Genomic DNA, 17,586 nt, shown 5'->3' with positions numbered 1-17,586 from the left:
CATTTGGGCCCGAACCACCAATGCCATATTGTACATACAGCAGTAGTAATCACTCAGGGCAGACTCATGTAGGTGAAACTCTGACGGATGCGTCCACCAAGACTGCTGTGGCGGGGAGGATGCTGGGCAGAGTGGTTCTTCGTATCAATTCGAACACACGATACCAAATATGGCACGAATGACACAAAATCACTTGGCATGGAGTCTCCCTGGGATCTTGGACTGAGGCATGTCCGAGTTCACTTACCAGAATAAGCAACTGGTGATTTCTTCCACCTCTGAACCCGGGACATCTACACGATATCCATTGTTGCCTATCGACACTGCGGAGATTCCAGACCGGAGGAATTGTGCAGTGGGGTTTTTCAAAAGGGTACTTCCTCTCAGAGCTTATGCCAAGCCGCGAATCCATTTCTCACTTGCGATTGTCAGGCTTCAACTGTGGATAAACCATTCTGTCAATTCTTACATCACTCAGCGACGAGATGCTCCTTGAACCGGATAATTCTCAGCCAAAAGCGTCTTCGTTCGCGGTCACCTGCAGTCGGGGAAAACCAGCAAATTCTCCCGTGGCTACTGGCAAACGCCACCGTGCGGCGCCCCTGTAGCTCGTTGCATAACATGAAAGAGGAGGCCTTATGTCATGCAGGGAATGTTTCAAACCCGGCTTACGATCTGGGATCAAAGCTCAGATCTCTAACACTAGGTTAAGAATAGACATCTTGCGGACAGGCCACCAAGGGCCAAGTCAGACTACCCATTACTAAAAGACCAACTCAAGCACGACAGCCTATCTTGAACCAGACAATAGCTGACATCAAAAAAACAAGACGAAACAAAAGATGCCTCAAAGGCAGACGAAGGGTGAATCTACAAGCTTGTAGAATATGCCGAAGCTTACTGTCGCGCCTTCCCTTCCCCCCTCCATCGACCTTCCTGCTCACCTCAATCTCTTTATAATCTCTTCTCGATACCCAACTCCTGTTCTTACATGCTTCATCATTCTCCTCATATAGAGTTCGAGTCTTCCACGCGGATGGAGTGCTGATCTTGGTATAGGAGGATTCTACCAGCCAGCTAGTGTTCCATGGATCCAATTCCTCATCTCCAATGCAGCCTGCGAGTTCCGTCTTACACAATTCTCCTGCCTCGAGTCTCGCTCTTCAGAGGTTCAGAGGATGATCGACGTCTGATGAGAATCTGCCGTTAGGGGACAAAAACGTGCACCTCTACCCTTTCATTCCCAGTCGCCACCTCCAGTGTGACTACCAAGGTTATGAATTTGCGGGGGACGGCCGTATGACAACCTCTTTAGAAGAGTGGAGCGCTGCAGTGAGCATGGCGAAAGCCTGTCATACACAAGCGGACAGACCTTCCGGGAAAACAAACGACAAGTTCTTGTCATATTACCCTACTTGCCTTCCGGACAATATACATGATCTGGGGAAAGCTCGTGCCAAATGCTGAAAAGAAACTGGTCTGTGGCGGTTCATACTGATCGAGCACTAGAAAAAGTCATGCAGCGAGCCAGAAAAAGCCCCCAGACCTACTGAGCCTTTGAGAAATTCGACTCACAGAAAGTGGGTCGGCAATTCTCTGTTCGTGCAAGTGCAAAGATTTCGTCGGCTCTGTCCTCCGCGATACCCGTGGTATGGTTTCTCAGTCCTTAGGAGATTTACATCAGGAGTAATTTCCAACCCCGAAACTCCTGAAGTCTGTTGCATGCCTAATGTGAAGGTTGAGAGAACAAATCTAGGCTCTGTTCTTGAGTGGTGTCCACAGACACAAATTCCGAAGCGCCGTGCTCGAGACCACACAGGGGCGTGAGGAAACGAAACGTGAGGTCAGGAAGGAGGCCTATGCATATCAGTCATACAAGGAAGATCATGGTTTGGCGAAAGACAGAGAGCATCGAACCCAAGACAGTTACTATGTTTGCAACAATGAAAATGGGGAGGAATTTACGAGCTGGCGCTTGAACGAGAGCTAGGATAGACTTCAACAGTTGATCATTGATCAATTTCAAGACCCACATGAACTCATACATCACAAGCACAAACCACATGCGGAGACAAAAATGATTTCAAAACTCACAACTTTTTACTTCATCCTTAAGTACAAGATCTAGAGAAGATACACCATCTTCAGCAGCAAAAATCGTCCAACTAATCATTCGGACATCAAAACAGGCTATTTTTCCAACAACTTCCACATAGCGACTCGATTCTTTCCTCTGATTTTTCGAGGACAACCCAATTCCTGAAACCAGGCCTGCAGACCAGGAAGACGGTCGTTCAAACCATTGCCGTTGCGATTTGCATCGCTCTCATCGCCATCAGCAGGCACAGTCGGCTTGGGAATTTGCACAGACTGGCGACAAAAGACCACCACCTCGCATCCCATGGCATACTCCGCCTCGGTAATCCAGCGTTCAACTTCCAATTTATGCGAGGGTCGTTCGCGACTTTCCGCGTTCCAGAACACCAAAGGCAGAGACCCAGCCCGAAGCGTGCCATCCGCACATCCGGCAGCCAGATGACCAAGACGCAAGTATCCTCTGGTCTGGGAGCGCTCGTCATTTGACTGAAAGTTACCGCTGGTGTTGGAAATCTGCAGGAACCCCAACCGCGAGAACCGACAACTCGCGTACAATAACCAGTCGGGATGAAATGTCTCGAGGAGTCCCATCTCGCGTGAAGGGGGCTGGTGGATGAGCATCCTCTTCCAGCTGGCTTCATGGCGCTGCCAGGCCTTTTCTTGTTTTCTGGTGAGGCGGGCTGGAAGCTGCAGCTGTAGCTGCCGCTTTTCTTTCTTTTGGTTCTTGTCGCGGTTCTTGTGTGTGATGATGGCGTTGTCATACAGATCTCGGTATCTGGGCCTGGGACCTTGCCATGCGCGCGGACGACGTATGAAGTATTGCTTCCAGATGAACTCGTCGATCAGTGGGTTACGGATTTTCAGCACGCCGGGGAGCGCGAGCTCTTTACAAGGTTTGAAGAAGAGGGCTTCCTGCAGTGGGGAGGAGGAGCAGATGAGCGCGTGCCAGTAGCGGTTGACTCGCTGGCAGGAGGCAATGACCGTGCGCATGTCGGTGTAGAGGAGGATTTTCTCCAGGATCTCGTAGATTTCGAAGATAGCGTGAGCAGGCATGTCTGCTTGCTGGTTGGTTGAGGAAAGAGGTTGAGATGGGATTTGCTTGAAGAGGGGTTGGAGGAGTGACTTGATGACTTGGTTGGAGAGGTGTGGCTGAAGAGGTGAGGTGTGGTTTGACATCTTGATTCGATATCTTGGTTTGATTTCGAGGTTTGAGAAGAGGAGGATAGGAGTTCTTGGAGAGGTTTGAGTACTTTTGTATTAAGTGGTTTGAAATGAACCGATCTGGGAGAAGTGGGTTGGAGGATGAAAGAAGTAAAAGTCCCGGGACTCTGCTTCGGAGGTAGTTAAGGCAGGCATTTAGTCACTGACTGTCATTCGATGCCGCCCATCAACGTGATACAGCGGTAAGTATGACAGACTGAGATAAAAATTTTGTGTAAAAGTCACCATACTGACTTTGGGCAGATCAGACTTTTCTTCCAGCTCAACATATCGCGTCCTCGAACATATGGCATGCTGACCTCATCTCCTTGCCTCGAATTGCAAGGGAAGCTACGCGAATAGAAGCGGTTCTGGTAATTAAGATCCTCAGGCTTATCTCGCCTTATAAGGCTCCATAGCACCGGCATGGCGACCAAACACAACACGCACTCTCTCTATCCATCCGCTCTGATGAAAGATTTCAGTCTTCATGACAGACTGTGCTTCAAGAACGAGCCTTGATTTGCTCCGTGATGTAGTGTCATGGAGCATCTGCCCAGCGCCAAGTATTGTAGACGACGCCGCACGGTGGTCTAGAGGAAGTTTACAGCTAATTCAGGTAGTCCTCTCAAGTATCTGTCTTATCACCTGCCGAACCTCCTGCACCTTTGCCCATTGCACCTTTGTAGGGTGGTAAACTAGTTCTACGGCTGGCTTGCACTTCTTAGGGTGAAGGTCGACCTGCATCCTTCCAGCAGTGTCTGCTTTCCCACTCCTGTGCTCGGTTGTGCAAGAAGCTATTCAAAGAAGGAAGCTTCTAGTATGACAGCCGCAGCTCTAATGAGGTGAGTGTAATGCTCACATGAAAGATCTGTGAATCCCATGGAAGCAGAAAGGATTTCGTAGGTAGACTTGATGGGCAGATATGTACTCTCAATATGCCGGATACCAACCTGCCAGTCTCCCAGTCAATAATACCAACAATATTGTCATCGCGAACAAGAATATTCAGACTGTTGAGATCACCAGGAGTGAGCACTAGAGGCCAAGTTTTGGTCTGATACATTTTGATAAGTCCTTGGGCAACAGCTTCCTGGTCAGGATCGAAATCTATTCCCATGCGTATATTCCGATGGAACTCCTCCATGGTATCGGAAGGCCCGAAGCCCAGATCATCGGCCCCTGGAGTTCGGCAATCCTAATACCTTGTGAAGCTGCGGTTCTCGCATCTCGCCGATTATTTTTGTGAGTTGGGTAAGTAGCCTGGCTTTCGACTTTTTTCTTCATCTTACCCAGCCGTGGCTAACCATATCTCCCTTGATTCTTTCCATGACAATGTACGTCCTCCCCGAGTGAGTAGACGCGCAATGAACTTTTGGGATGGGGTAGATGTGTGTTGCGAGATGAACTGCAAGGTGGATGCTTCAGACGGAAGGGCGCGTTGACCCCATTTGACGCATTATATATCCGTCAGCATAAGAACATTTTTTACTTGAGGCCAAAGACGCTTAGAATGTGTTCGCAGCTAGAAGTGCTGTTCGTTGGTAATAAATGCGGAAGAAAGTGACAGTCCAAAAGTCAAGCTGTGACTGATAAGGAATAGGTACCTATAATATATGAATTGGTACTAAGGTACGGAGTAGTGGTAAGATGCGAAAAACCAAGGTTTATGATTGGTGAGATTCACGCGTCCTAAAAGCCTGTTCCTCGACCCCTGACACGTGATCCCGTATGAAGGTGAGTGGCAGATCATATGAACTAACCTTCGAGTCATTCCTCCCATCATGACATGTGATTTGCAATTTCGATACTTCACTGCGATAGATACTGCACTATGCCATGCGAGGTTGCGCGGAATAGCCTCATCAGTAAAGAATTACATGAATTCTGAGCTGAAGCTGTACTTACTACACAATGCTCGCTCGGCAGATACTCCAGTCGTACTACCACAAGGCCGAACTAAGTTGGGAATATGCTTCACAGGTCAGTAATACTACTAGTTACTGCGACGATTAGCTGGAAGCGTTAGCAGTCTTCGATCTAGTAGGCGATATATAATTACATGTTAGATACTCCAAGGTGAACACCCTTGGCTGGCACAGTTGCGCAGGTGACTGTGTATCTCTCATGAAGCCTACGAGATCCTGGCCTTCGAAAATGTAATGGATCCGGCTGAAGACCAAGGCAAGCGAGGCACGTAGTCTATATTTCGCTTCTGTATTTTGATTCAACTCTATAGCCTGAATCTACAGCGAGGGGAGCCATCACATTTGAACCTTCTAGACTCCCTTCTGGAGGGCCTGCTGGGCAAAGTATGTTGTAAGATAACTTAATATCTTCTATTTGGAGTTATAATTATACGGTAGAACTTGTAACCCCTGCAGTGGTAACTATATAGGGAATCTCAGAGCTACATATAAGACCTTATAAGTCTTAGTGGTTATATCAGAGGTTTTGTAAATTTGAGCTGTTTGGAAGGGTGTGGAAGGTCTTGTGTGAGTCTTACATGGTCCTGGGGCAGTGTAAAGGGTCTTATAAAGTCTAAATAAATCTTCAAAACTGCATAATAAATGTCTGTGAAGACTTCTTCAGGCTCAGCACTACGTGCTCCGCGATCATATCTAGGCTACTACGTACAGCAGCAGGATGGTGAATCCCAGAGGGCTCCTCACGGGAAGCGTAAGTGTAAGTGCTTTCTCGTGGCTACTAATAGAGTTTCAGACTCTCAAATTTCTAGTCCAGTGATGAATTTAACTACAATACATTGCCCACTCAAGACACAACTCAACTATCATCCCCTTTCACTCAGCCCCAGTCCCAAGAGCACCTCGAAATCCTCCCCCCTCTCCCTTTCCCCTCCCACTCATATTTTATACACCTCTCCACAACAAACATACCCGTTTCTACACCAACCCACCCCCAACAACGCCCGCCACCAACAATGCAACAACCCCAACCGCCTTCTTACTCAACCCAACCGCAGCGCCGCTAGTCGAGCTAGCCGAAGCGCTCGACCCCGTCGCTGAACCCGAGCTCGTCGATTTCTGGGAGGATGTACCGGTGGCAGAAGCCGTCGCCACAATCGTCCCGGCCCCGGTGGCCGGCACGCTCCCCGTGGCAGTGGCGTTGGCGTTGGTGTTGCACCACACCTCGCCGGCTTCGGAGGCCTTGATCAAACACTCGGCCAGCGTGCCGACGGACTGTCCGTCCGCGAGACAGTAGTAGTCGCAGCTGTCGTAAGAGACGATGTCTGCGGAGCCGCAGCAGCTGCTCATGATGGCGGAGTTGTTGCCGGTCATGGGCATGGCGCAGGCGGCGTCTTTGACGGGGATTTGGTAGAGCTTTTGGTGGCAGGTCGAGGTGGCGCTCGCTGCGCTGGTGGTGGATGTGGTTGTGTGGGACATTTTGAGGTGAAGATGGTGGATGAGGTTATGTTCTGAGTGTAGTGCTTTCTGGCTTCCTTGGGTTGAATCTGTTTGAACGAGTGGAAGAATCGACCAGGGTCTATGATGACTTGTGGAATGAATGGTGGGTGAGCGGATGGGATGGGATGGAGGTACTGGGACCACGGCCAGGGACTACCTACTTATAAGGGCTCTTAGGGGTCGAAAGTATTGTAGCTGCCTGTAGAACTTGGAATCCTTACCACTTACTGTATGGAAATGACTGGGGTTCTTGACTGCTGTGATTGGCCCCTGATGGGCAATCCATACCTGCCCTCCACTCCACCGAGCCCCGCTACCTGGTCCCTTGGGCCCAGTGGCCGCCAGGGTGTATTCCTCTTTTCCAATTATGGGGGCTGTAGGTCCAGCCGATCCTGTCTCTTTGGAGTTGGGTGGATGTGAGATTGGGGACTATACGGATTCAATTGTCGGATGGCTTGGCTGGAAGTCCTTCCTGAGCACCGGCCTAGTTACGAGGGTCTCAGATGACGCGTTTCTCGTTTGCTTTCGATGGTCTGGTCTATCTTTGAGAGCTCGCCCTGCTAGCCATCATGGCAAGGGCTAGACTGAGCCCTGTGCAGGCGCAGGTCGAGGGACTTCCTGCAAGGGTGCAAGCCTTCATCCTCGTCTACTCTTCTCTGAGAAGTAAAAACGATATTCAGAAGTCATTCATCGACGACTAGTCAGCCGTATCAATTATGCTCACAGCAACATTTAAGGATATCACCTCATGCCTGACACAATTCTCAAAACTACAGCCAAAGCGAACCGAGAGCTGATACGACGAACACAAAACAGGAAGGAATGGCGAGTCGGCACCTTGGCGACAAAGCTTTTCTCCTGCCAAGAAACATAAGGATATGACTTTTGCCTGCCTGGATCAGGCCGTCGGGACCTGCAATCATCGGCTGAGGCGGAGGCTATACATAGACCAAGGACTGCCTTCGCTTAGCGGTCTGCCAAGAAAAGCCGCTGTCATCGCCTTGGATGGAATTTGGGACAACCTTCCGTCTTTCCTCTATTTGTGCACCCCGTAGGTGAGCACAGCCACGGCAGGTTGATGCTTTATATAGCTCGTAGAAGAATCGTGGATCTATCTAGTGATGGTGGTGGTGTGGGTGGATGACGGAGAGCGGGTCTGGCGGTTAAGAATTGAAGAACGGGAGTCGATGAAAGGTCGATCCGAGGCGCGGGTGGAGAGCCCGGGTAAAGTTAATTCAGACCATGCATCTGCCTGAGATTTCATACTCGAGATTGTTGTGTTGCGCTTGGGGCATCTGGGTTTGAGGTAGGATGGGAGGTGTCTCCGCTTAAATGCTTGGGTCTTGTGCTTTCATTTGAGCCATTGACCGGTGCTTGCCAGACGCATGCTCATCACAAAGGATATTTTCAACCAGGCAGTCAGTTGTAGATGGAGTTTCAGCATTCTGCTCTCATTGCAGGCCTGCCATGTGGGTAGCGGACTGGGGCTTGTTGAGGAATGCTTGGCCAGCAGAGAACGCCGGTCAATACATCTCCACTGTTGCTCCTTCTAGACCACTGATCTCACTGAGTTATTCATATCTCGATACCAGAGTACATTCTCTCACTTAAGAAAAGCTTATCATGTAACGAGCATAATAGAGCTCTTCATGTCAAGAGTGCGACATCGCAAGAGCTCGAAGGCGCAATATGAAGCAACAAGGAGCACAATTCGTGGTTGAAGCACGGTGGGTGATTGTCAAAGCAACCCATCAATTCCAGCAAGAATACTCATCGTCATCCCAGCAACAAGCGCCTTTCATGCATGCCTTTCAATCAGCAATATAGCAAGGATAACAGACAAGTTTTTAGCTTCGGGATAAACCATGGAAGCGTGGTCTAGGTTTAGACACTCACTAGTTCATGTCTCAGAGATACTGTGTAAAAACGGGTAGTTCCTTCGGTTCTTTCCATCACGAATCCTACCAACAAGCTCATGGTAGTCGTGGCTCTCATGCTTTAGAGTTGTGTAGTCCACGACCACAGAATGGACTCCCTGGAGGCTGATGGCATTCAGGGAAGTGGGCGGGTCCGCTCGCGGTCCTGGGCATTCTCCTTCTATTTGTGGTCACTTGTTCAAGATTGCGTTCAAGTTCGAGCTTTCATAATAGCTTCTTCGATTTGCCAGTGTCTTGATCGATGAATGTGCGCTTCTTCTGGGGTAGAAGCAACATGTGACGTATTTGTGCTGTGTAAAGCGTTCTTCATGGTTCCAGAGTTTCTCAATCAGCTTCCACGAGCTTGGAGGGTCTTCAAAATAGATGGTCTGTCCTAGCACTCGGGCCAGAATCAGGCTGTATCGCACTGTGAAGCCATGTTCCAGGCGGAGTAGTGGGCCTTAGATTCGAAAGAGATACCTTATCTTTTACGCTCAGCAGGCTATTGTAATATTATATGATGATGAAGATGACGATGGGGGACAGATACTTCTCACATTTCGACATCATGCATGTTACCAACTTGGAAATAGTGGGCTTGACCAGGTGATCATTTGAGAGATGTTTTAGATGGCTGGGTGACTTGTTTGCGCAATCACCAAACGCTAAGCACACGCTAAGCTTTCCTCAGGTCCACCCGCCGTGATGGTCCGCCGCAGCTCCCATCATCCAGCATAGCACTTAAGATACGATGACCACTCAGTACCAGCGATCTGACCGCCAGATCACGACATCTTTATAAGCCTTGTTTTCTCTTTGCGCAGATCAGCTCGTATTCTGAACCGCTCTAAGCCTAAACTTCATCCTAAACAACGCCTCAACTCCATACTGTTCCCCCGATTGGGAACCATCATCGCACTCGCCCACGCTTGTCAGCAATAGTCTCAAATGGAGTGGGTACGGTGGAGAACGCAGAATCATGTTGCGCAGAGGAGTCTAGCAGAGTCAGCTGTTGAATAATACCTCGTCGCGCCCTCACCTCATTCTTCTTGACTCTGGAATTCACCCGGCTCGCCGCCGCTCATACCAGCTAACGATTGCAACGATGATGCTCAAACGCGCGCTCACATCTGTGGTTCTCTTCACGGCCGGGGCCTTCACAGCCACAACGAGTCCAGGCTACTCGTGGAATATACCTTCAACAGTCAGCGGAGACTCCCTTTCTTTCGGAGAGCATTACGCGGTGTTGAATCTCGATCTCATCGATGCCGTCGTGTCATATGTGAACACCACGACCGCAGGAGCGAGCTGGATCAAGAACACAGCGAGGTGGATTGACGCGTGAGTCCAAGATAGCTTCACTCTACACGATTTGGAGTTGACGCTCGGGAACGAAGAGAATAACTCCAAAAGACACAACTGACAAGCAGCAGCGTCCACAAGCAGTCCCCTCCACCCCTCAGCATCTTCACCCGGATCTACTTCGCCAACACGCAGCGCCCCGAGATCAGCGCCACCGATCCTTTCGCCCAGGCGGTGTCGCTCCTCGGCAACATCACCGACTCGAGTCCTCAGGGCCAGCTTTATTCGGCTTTTCGGCCCCTGGACGACTGGGACGTGGTGTTGCAGAAAGTGCGGTACTACGCGGGGGCGGGTAACTCGCTAGAGGAGATTCTCGCGAGTCAGAAGATCGATACCGTCGTTCTGGTGAGTAATCCAGTTTTTCCTATAAGGGAAGTGATCGGAGGATGGAGACCTCATTTTAGCGTGATGGCGGGTGCTGTTGGTCCCGATCTTGTCAAGATCTTCTGTTTATGATTCCTGGTTAAGATGGGCTGACAGTTTCTAGTCTGGAATTCGCACATCGGGGGTAGTGATTAACACCGCTCTGCGTCTGTTTGATCTGAATTACAAGGTGTAAGTGCGATTGCCCTGAAGGGGAAGACAGCCGACTGATCGTTCTAGATATGTCATCGCGAATAACACGATCGAGACTCCTTCGACCTATGCGCAGCAGATCCAAGAGACGATCTTGCAAGGGATCTTACCAAATAATCCCATCGACGTCATCACGATCGAGCAGGCCATCAGTGCATTGAACCGGTCGGGTCCGGCTGTCTATTGATCCCGGGAGTTGGTGGATGGGTGGACGATGCAGGTGTACGCAGAAACCAGGGCGACGTAAACAAATTTCTCAACCGGTTTGGGATGTGTTGGGGTGTGTTTCCCGGTAACAGCCCAATTCTACACCGGAGATTAGGCAGAACTCCCCTTGAGGACTCTGTAAGGGACGCAGCACAACATTCGGGAACATGCATAAGCGAGGTCGAGAAGGGGAAATTAGAGAGGCTGTGTTTGCGACAGGGGACGAAAGCAAGTCGCGATGCTTGATGCATGCAATGCAGTGTCATCACATGGAGTAGCCGGAGTTGGTTAGCGCTATTTGAGGAGGCCGTGCAGAGATCCAAGATAGACACCCCTAAAGTACTAGGTCCTAGTAAATACTGGGCCGTAATAAGTTCATTATCAAGATATGGGCAGAAGTGGTGAGGTGGGGGAGATAAGACAACGACTACAGTAGACTTGGCAGCCCCATCACCGGGGGGGAAGCTTATCGCTGATAAGCCCGGTCGCGTTCAGCAGGCTGGACAAAAATTATCATTCGGTTAGCTGCTACAATGTACAGTACTATATTTCTGCGTAAGTCAACCATCAAGTCAATCTCCAGACCCAACCCTTTCTGTTCAAGAATCACGACGAACTACACCAATACTTCAGTCTCCACCAGTATATGCCTTCACATCCCGCAATGTGAAGCACCAAACAACAACAGAATCTATTTCACCTCCGCAAACACCTCCAAAGCCGCATACAACCTCCCAAACACACCCCCATGCCACCCACTGACCATCTCCCACTCCTCCAGCGGCAACATCACCCGAAACATCCTCAACCACCCGCCAACAATAAAATCCGCATAACTCACCCTCTCTCCCAAAACAAACGGCCCACCATCTCTCGCAAAAGCCTCCGCCAACCCCCCCAACGTCTTCTCAAACGACTCCAGCAATGACTTCCGATACTCCCCCTCACACTTAAAATCCGCCCAGTTTTGGACTGGCGCCCCAGCGAGCTGCGCCCGCCGCACAAACTCCGCCTTCACGGTCTCCTCGGTGGCAGGGTCAAACGGGAACCCCTGTACGGTCAGCGGGGTGTGCGCCGTGAACGCGGCGTCGACGTGCACGTTGAACCGCGCGTACGGTTCGAGCAGGGCCGGGTTGGCGCTTGTGTCTCGCGTGGCCGAGAGGGGCACGATGGGCGGCGGGTCTTGCGGGAAGGTGTAGTTCAGCGGTTGCGGGGGGAAGAGGTCCCCGTGGCCGCTGGATGGGTAGGTATTTTGCAGGTGGATGGCGATGTCGAAGCTGTCTCCCACTAAAGTGTTGGTGTTGGGGTCGTGCAGGATCGGGAGCGTGTAGAAGTCGCTGCCGTCGGCGAATTGGCGGCATGCGGGGAGGTGCAGGCTTTGGCGCACGGCGGAGACGTCCGGCAGGGGCACCCAGGTGGTGTTGTAGGGGAGGGATTTGAAGTTCAGGGCCAGGCGCGTTTTCGTGGGGTTGGGGGAGCAGCTGTTTTCTTGGGCGGGGGGGCGCGTGGCGATGTCGTAAAAGGTTAGGGGGGTGGTGGAGGTGGTGGTTGGCATTTTGAGGGCGATGAGGATAGTATTGGGGTAGAGGGGAGTTCCTTTAGTAGAGTGGTGTGGTTTGATGGCTGCATTGAAGATACTTGATCTAGCATGCTCTGTATTTATAAAAAGGAAGCTGTGAAGGACCGATGTTCTACGGAGTATAGATTTGGTTACACTGGATGTGGGGTAAATCGCAGTGACGCATGTTGACTCATGATGAGTGGTGGCTCGGGCTCCACCCCATCTCTGCATTGACTTTGCCTGCCCTTGGCTTCCTCCAGCAGCACGGAGTAGAGATCTCAGTGTAGGTACCTAGGACAAAATTGATCTGAGGTTCTGGATCAACCAATGGCCGGGTTTATTTTTACTCGAGCTGTCTGTGCTCAATTCGCATTCTTCGCTACTAACTGCCACCCCTCCATCGCCCTGGTACCGCTTTCTAATCAATCATAACCTGGGGCTCTTCAGCAAGTGAGACTCACGCTATGGAATCATTCGATGTAGACTCTGACAATCGTAGTTACCGGACAATTTAGCCAAGATCGATCTATCAGAATTTCTGATGCTAATAAGTATAGAATTTCGACGATCAAAGCCCAGCCGCAAAGCAACCTCTATAATTAGAACTAATATATCACATTTTTTTCGTATAACTTGAGAACAGTCTTACATGTATTTGTCTGAATCTCTTAGAGAGCCTATTGACGGCTGATAGCTTGTAAAAAGCCTCAAAAATCCTAAGGAGATCATTTAATCCCACTGTGTAGAAACAAGTAACTTATAGGTTAATATCCGCAAGCGCGGCTTACGTAGCCCAGTACACTGCAGGAGAACCGGCTTCATAACTCTGAAACGGGAGACGCACGACGCAGAGGGTGGAATGCGATTGCTTCACCCATTTCCCAGTGGTCCAAGTCTGGAACCTAGTGTTGACGCTAAGGTAGCGTGGCCGACGATGATGTGCACAGTGCGTCAAATGATTGCGGGCAGAAAGGTAATAAAAAGCCACTATTATTTTCCCTTTGTTAAATATAAATAATTAAATAAGATTACGCTGGCCGCCAGCAATCGGATTTAGCCTAAGGAGAATAGTTTATGGATGCTGAACGATCACTGTCTGTCAGTCAGTGCGAAATCCGGCGCATGCTTGATGACTGTACTCTGTACGCACTGAAGAATGCATCTCACGGAGAATTCCCTGCATTGAGCCGTCCACGCACGCTTTGGTGAACCTCCGAGGATGCTTCATATCGACGTGTCACAACAACTAAAAGGTTTCAATTTGAGGAAGCTACTTCAGAAGTAAGGCATAGTGGCAGGGATATACCAATCAACCCATTTTTCGGCAATCGACCGGGCGATGCAAGGCACATGACGAGGCGGGAAACTCTGAATTGTATTTATTCATCCAATCTGGGAAAAAGCTGTAGCATGCTTTCATAATGGAAGCTTATTGGTGGTGTTCCGATAGAACAATCTATCGCGGAGTCAGATAGACCTATCTCTTCCAGTTCAGTCGCAAACAGATAAGTGTTCCTTGGTGGAAATCGGATAGATAGGGTCAATGGACAGTTCCTTAACCTCAAACAGGCAAGATCGGAACCTTCTTCTAGACCTTCCGCCAACGGGTATTACTGGATGCGGGGTAGCGTCTTTCCTCGTGGAGGCCAGACTGGTATGCCCTAGACTGCAAACAGGCTAGTGTTATCAGCTGACCCCCGCGTGGATTTTTCCTTCTGTTGCAGGGCAGCGTCATCATCATTATTAGATCGCTTGCTTTGCTTTTGCGCTTGCTCGCTTGCTTGCTTGCTTGCTTGCTTGCTTGCTTGCCTCCTGCTTTCTGCTCTTCTTTCTTGCTTCCTTTCGACTTCCTGCCTCCTGCTTCCTACTTCCATGCTTGCTGGGACTACGGAGTAACTTGTCTTACTTGCTTTTGCTTTCTTCTGGAGACTGCGCTCTTGCCTTGTCACTGATTGTGTCAGCCCTTCCCGAACTCCCCGGTTTCCCCTCTTCTGCTCTCTTTCTTTCTCCTCTTTCCCTCGCTGCCTTTCATTTTTCTGCTCTCCCCTCCCCTACTGCTCGATTCACACCACTTCTAATTCATCCTATTCATCTATTGATTTACCCTCCATTCTCTTTGCATTTCCTAGCACAATACCTACACTCTCTCTGTCTCTCTCTTCTCATTACTTTCTCTTGTTGCAGCACTTTCCTACCGAGGTCTAGCGCCAAACTCCAACGGGCGTTGTTTAAGCTCGACCCGAGGGATTTTTCTTTTCTGGGCAGCCCCGACCTTACCCGCAATTTTAATACTCCCAGCGCGCCGTCGCATGTTCCGCTCGCGCGAGTGATCGCAGGACCACAATTAGATCTCACTTCAACTTTTCCCACTAAACAACGTTCGAATGGTCTCTTCAAACTGCTCTCCACCGACCGAGAGGTCACGATCTACTACCGCCCCTCAGTCCGAGGCGCACGAGGCCAGCAAATCAACCGGCTCGAGTAACCATGAATTCGACCGGAATGCCTCAGTAATCCCTTTCAAAGGGAGCCTCGACTCCCCTCCTCTATATAGTTTCCAGCCCCCGTCGAATCGCATTCAGGACTCAATTACCCAGCACATCCCTCATCACCATCTGCCTTCCTTGCAAATACGCACGGATCTGCCAGTCTTTAGTCAAATGAGCCCTCCGGGGGACGCTGACACCTTGGTCCACCACAGCCTATCCTCCAGCAGTCTGCCCCGTCGCACTCCTAGTTTACGCGGTTTATTCGCCGCCGCGCCCAACAGTGGGGGCTCACTGTCGCCCGCTTCTATTATCTCATCACCACAATTGGTGGCCATGGGCGACATCACCCCTTTGCCGTCGCCCATCAGTGGCATGTCGCCATGGAAACACCCCCGGCGCAATTCCCAGTCCCTCTCGCGGACCCCTTCGATGGTCTCACGAAAAGGCTCGAGCTTGAGTCTGCGACTTAGCGACTCATCGCACATGATCGGCGCTTGCGAACCGCGACCACGAAGCAGAAACAAACAGTATACTCTGTCGGATAAATTGCACGAATCGCCGCTCGAGTCACCAACCAAATCACGACCGGACGGAGCCCCCAAACACGCGCGTAACCGCAGTTTGAGCGAATATGTTCCTCCTGGCCGAAGTGTCCCTGTCAAACCAAGACCTATTGTGGTTTCGGGGACTGGCGCGCCACCGGGAATCTCCACCTCTACCAGCACTGACTCGAATGCGCATAACCTCCACCGGGAACAATACTTAGGTGTGCATCGTGGGATTGCACTGCCGACCGTTCGCCCGCCGAGCCCGCCACGTAGTAGCCGCAGCGGACTCGACGAAGAGGACAGCGGGCCTGTGATTACTCCTGTCCCGGACACTGCGGATGAAATATACTCGGTGCGGTCGGTGCGCACCCAGCAACGTCGGAAATATCGCAAGATTCGTCAACTTGGCCAGGGCACATTCAGTCAAGTCAGTCTGGCCGTCCGCGTGGAGACGCGAGACAGCGAGCCTCCACGCAATGGCTATAGCTTGAAGGACGTGAACCTCGCGACCCAGAAGTTGGTTGCGGTCAAAATCATCGAGTATGGGCCCGCGGGCGGCGCGGACGAGGAGCGTCTGGAGGTATCGCTCAAGCGCGAGGTGGAGATCCTTAAGTCAGTGAACCATCCGTCCTTGGTTCAGCTGAAGGCCTTCGGCAGCGACGAGAAACGTGCACTTCTGGTTTTGGACTACTGTCCGGGCGGGGATCTGTTCGATGTGGCTTCTTCCAGCACTCGGCCCATGAGTCCCCCAATCATTCGTCGCATATTCGCCGAGTTGGTGGCAGCTGTTCGCTACCTCCACGAGCACTATATCGTGCACCGTGACATCAAGCTAGAGAGTGAGTGTTCATGACACGGGCTGCAATCCCCGACCTAATCCTCTTTTCATCTGCAGATGTTCTTGTTAATCTCCCCGTCCTCGCCATGGAGAAAATCAGTGACTGGCGCACATACGATCGAGCGATCGTGACCCTCAGTGATCTGGGTCTATCCCGAAGGATACCGGAGCCTCCAGAAAGTCCTCTCTTGCAAACCCGCTGCGGCAGCGAGGACTATGCGGCACCGGAGATTTTGATGGGCCAATCATATGATGGACGGTCGACTGATGCATGGGCGCTGGGGGTGTTGCTCTATGCGATGATGGAGAATCGACTGCCATTCGATGCGTTGCCGGGTACTCGGGGCGACCCGGCCAAGCTACGGGCACGAACACCCCATCGCATCGCGCGAGTGGAGTGGTCCTGGTACCGATATGCGGACAGTGATGGCGAGTGGGATCCCGCCAAAGGGAGCGACCTGGAAGGTGCGCGGGAATGCGTGGAGGGACTCTTGAAGCGCAACACCAAGAGAAAGAGTCTTGACGAGATCGCGACGTTGCCATGGGTGAAGGAGGCGATTGACGTGCCTGGGGGCCTGAAGAGAGGAGACAAAGAAGTGCCCTAGAGCTGGCCTCTTGGACCTGCATATTACCATTCTTATCTTTCTGTTTAAACCATACCATTTCCCTTCTTTTTCTTTCGTTCGTTCTTTCTCTCTTTCTGCTTTGTTTCTGCATGTCTTATGATTTCACGGCGTGAACCCAAGAGACGATCCCCACCGCTGACGACGCGACCTTGTGGGTTTCTTCGGTTTAGATCTATATTGTTATCGAGAGGTAGTTGGTAATTGGTACAGCGAAGATATAAGCTTTGGACTCGTTACTGCTTAATTAGCACTAACTATACTGATTCTCACTCTTGAGTCTGGAAGCGGCCACCTGATTCTGGCAGGCAGAAATACCCGGGCAGTGGAGTCGAGTTGATCGCATCGGGTTTAGCGGGAGATCGATCCATTTATTTCAATCTGTCCGAACAAAAGTAGCCCCTGGAAGACAGTCCAATGGAGAATCTCCTTCTGATCATCAGCCTGATCGACTGGCTTACGGGTCTTCACTGTCATCCTTGATGATTGGATGAAATCAATTGAGTCGAATACTCCGTCGGCAGTAACGAATGCATCAGTCTTTGATCGTGTAAGCTGGCCCTTTCGACGGGCAGGCTGCCTTAAATTGATGCCTGAACTGCCGTACGCATCCGAGGACGCGCCAGCTCCACATCATGGCTCCAACTACCGGTACTCGGTTACCTACTACTCTACGGTGCCTACGAGTTACAGCAAAGCCTCAGTCTGACACCGCATCCGTCGTGACTCTCGGTGCTTTCACAA

The 17,586-nt window shown here is 50.8% G+C and overlaps 6 protein-coding genes across 6 annotated transcripts; 2 read left to right on the top strand and 4 right to left on the bottom strand.

Annotated features, from left to right (window-relative positions):
• Nucleotides 1-2,190: 2,190 nt before the first annotated feature.
• On the bottom strand, nt 2,191-3,421 carry BP01DRAFT_388228 (F-box protein; the record flags this gene model as incomplete). Its single annotated transcript, XM_025577804.1, has 1 exon — nt 2,191-3,421. The coding sequence occupies exon 1, from the start codon at nt 3,271-3,273 to the stop codon at nt 2,191-2,193; it is 1,083 nt and encodes a 360-aa protein (XP_025435124.1). The 5' UTR covers nt 3,274-3,421.
• A 633-nt stretch (nt 3,422-4,054) lies between these two features.
• Nucleotides 4,055-4,918, bottom strand: BP01DRAFT_400383 (uncharacterized protein). The gene has a single exon (XM_025578579.1). The coding sequence runs from the start codon at nt 4,442-4,444 to the stop codon at nt 4,115-4,117; it is 330 nt and encodes a 109-aa protein (XP_025435123.1). The 5' UTR covers nt 4,445-4,918; the 3' UTR covers nt 4,055-4,114.
• A 1,236-nt stretch (nt 4,919-6,154) lies between these two features.
• BP01DRAFT_352658 (uncharacterized protein) lies at nt 6,155-6,840 on the bottom strand. Its single transcript, XM_025573992.1, has one exon. The coding sequence runs from the start codon at nt 6,699-6,701 to the stop codon at nt 6,201-6,203; it is 501 nt and encodes a 166-aa protein (XP_025435122.1). The 5' UTR covers nt 6,702-6,840; the 3' UTR covers nt 6,155-6,200.
• A 2,492-nt stretch (nt 6,841-9,332) lies between these two features.
• BP01DRAFT_331926 (cysteine hydrolase family protein) lies at nt 9,333-10,763 on the top strand (the record flags this gene model as incomplete). Its single annotated transcript, XM_025573064.1, has 4 exons — nt 9,333-9,979; nt 10,072-10,345; nt 10,488-10,555; nt 10,604-10,763. The coding sequence occupies exons 1-4, from the start codon at nt 9,744-9,746 to the stop codon at nt 10,761-10,763; spliced, it is 738 nt and encodes a 245-aa protein (XP_025435121.1). The 5' UTR covers nt 9,333-9,743.
• Nucleotides 10,764-11,267: 504 nt separating this feature from the next.
• Nucleotides 11,268-12,403, bottom strand: BP01DRAFT_352657 (uncharacterized protein). The gene has a single exon (XM_025573991.1). The coding sequence runs from the start codon at nt 12,336-12,338 to the stop codon at nt 11,475-11,477; it is 864 nt and encodes a 287-aa protein (XP_025435120.1). The 5' UTR covers nt 12,339-12,403; the 3' UTR covers nt 11,268-11,474.
• Nucleotides 12,404-14,512: 2,109 nt separating this feature from the next.
• Nucleotides 14,513-17,119, top strand: BP01DRAFT_71721 (putative protein kinase). The gene is made up of 2 exons (XM_025580044.1): nt 14,513-16,220; nt 16,277-17,119. The coding sequence occupies exons 1-2, from the start codon at nt 14,729-14,731 to the stop codon at nt 16,822-16,824; spliced, it is 2,040 nt and encodes a 679-aa protein (XP_025435119.1). The 5' UTR covers nt 14,513-14,728; the 3' UTR covers nt 16,825-17,119.
• The last annotated feature ends 467 nt before the right edge of the window (nt 17,120-17,586 follow it).

This window comes from Aspergillus saccharolyticus (genome assembly GCF_003184585.1).
Source record: "Aspergillus saccharolyticus JOP 1030-1 unplaced genomic scaffold BP01scaffold_2, whole genome shotgun sequence".
Taxonomy (NCBI): domain Eukaryota; kingdom Fungi; phylum Ascomycota; class Eurotiomycetes; order Eurotiales; family Aspergillaceae; genus Aspergillus; species Aspergillus saccharolyticus.
This window is presented reverse-complemented; position numbering and strand designations above follow the sequence as displayed.

Bases quoted from the DNA above. Each gene is read 5' to 3' on its own strand.
- BP01DRAFT_352657 (XM_025573991.1), bottom strand. From the start codon at position 12,338: ATGCCAACCACCACCTCCACCACCCCCCTAACCTTTTACGACATCGCC.
- BP01DRAFT_71721 (XM_025580044.1), top strand. From the start codon at position 14,729: ATGGTCTCTTCAAACTGCTCTCCACCGACCGAGAGGTCACGATCTACT. The intron at 16,221-16,276 runs GTGAGTGTTCAT...TTTCATCTGCAG, and splicing joins CCGTGACATCAAGCTAGAGA to ATGTTCTTGTTAATCTCCCC.
- BP01DRAFT_352658 (XM_025573992.1), bottom strand. From the start codon at position 6,701: ATGTCCCACACAACCACATCCACCACCAGCGCAGCGAGCGCCACCTCG.
- BP01DRAFT_400383 (XM_025578579.1), bottom strand. From the start codon at position 4,444: ATGGAGGAGTTCCATCGGAATATACGCATGGGAATAGATTTCGATCCT.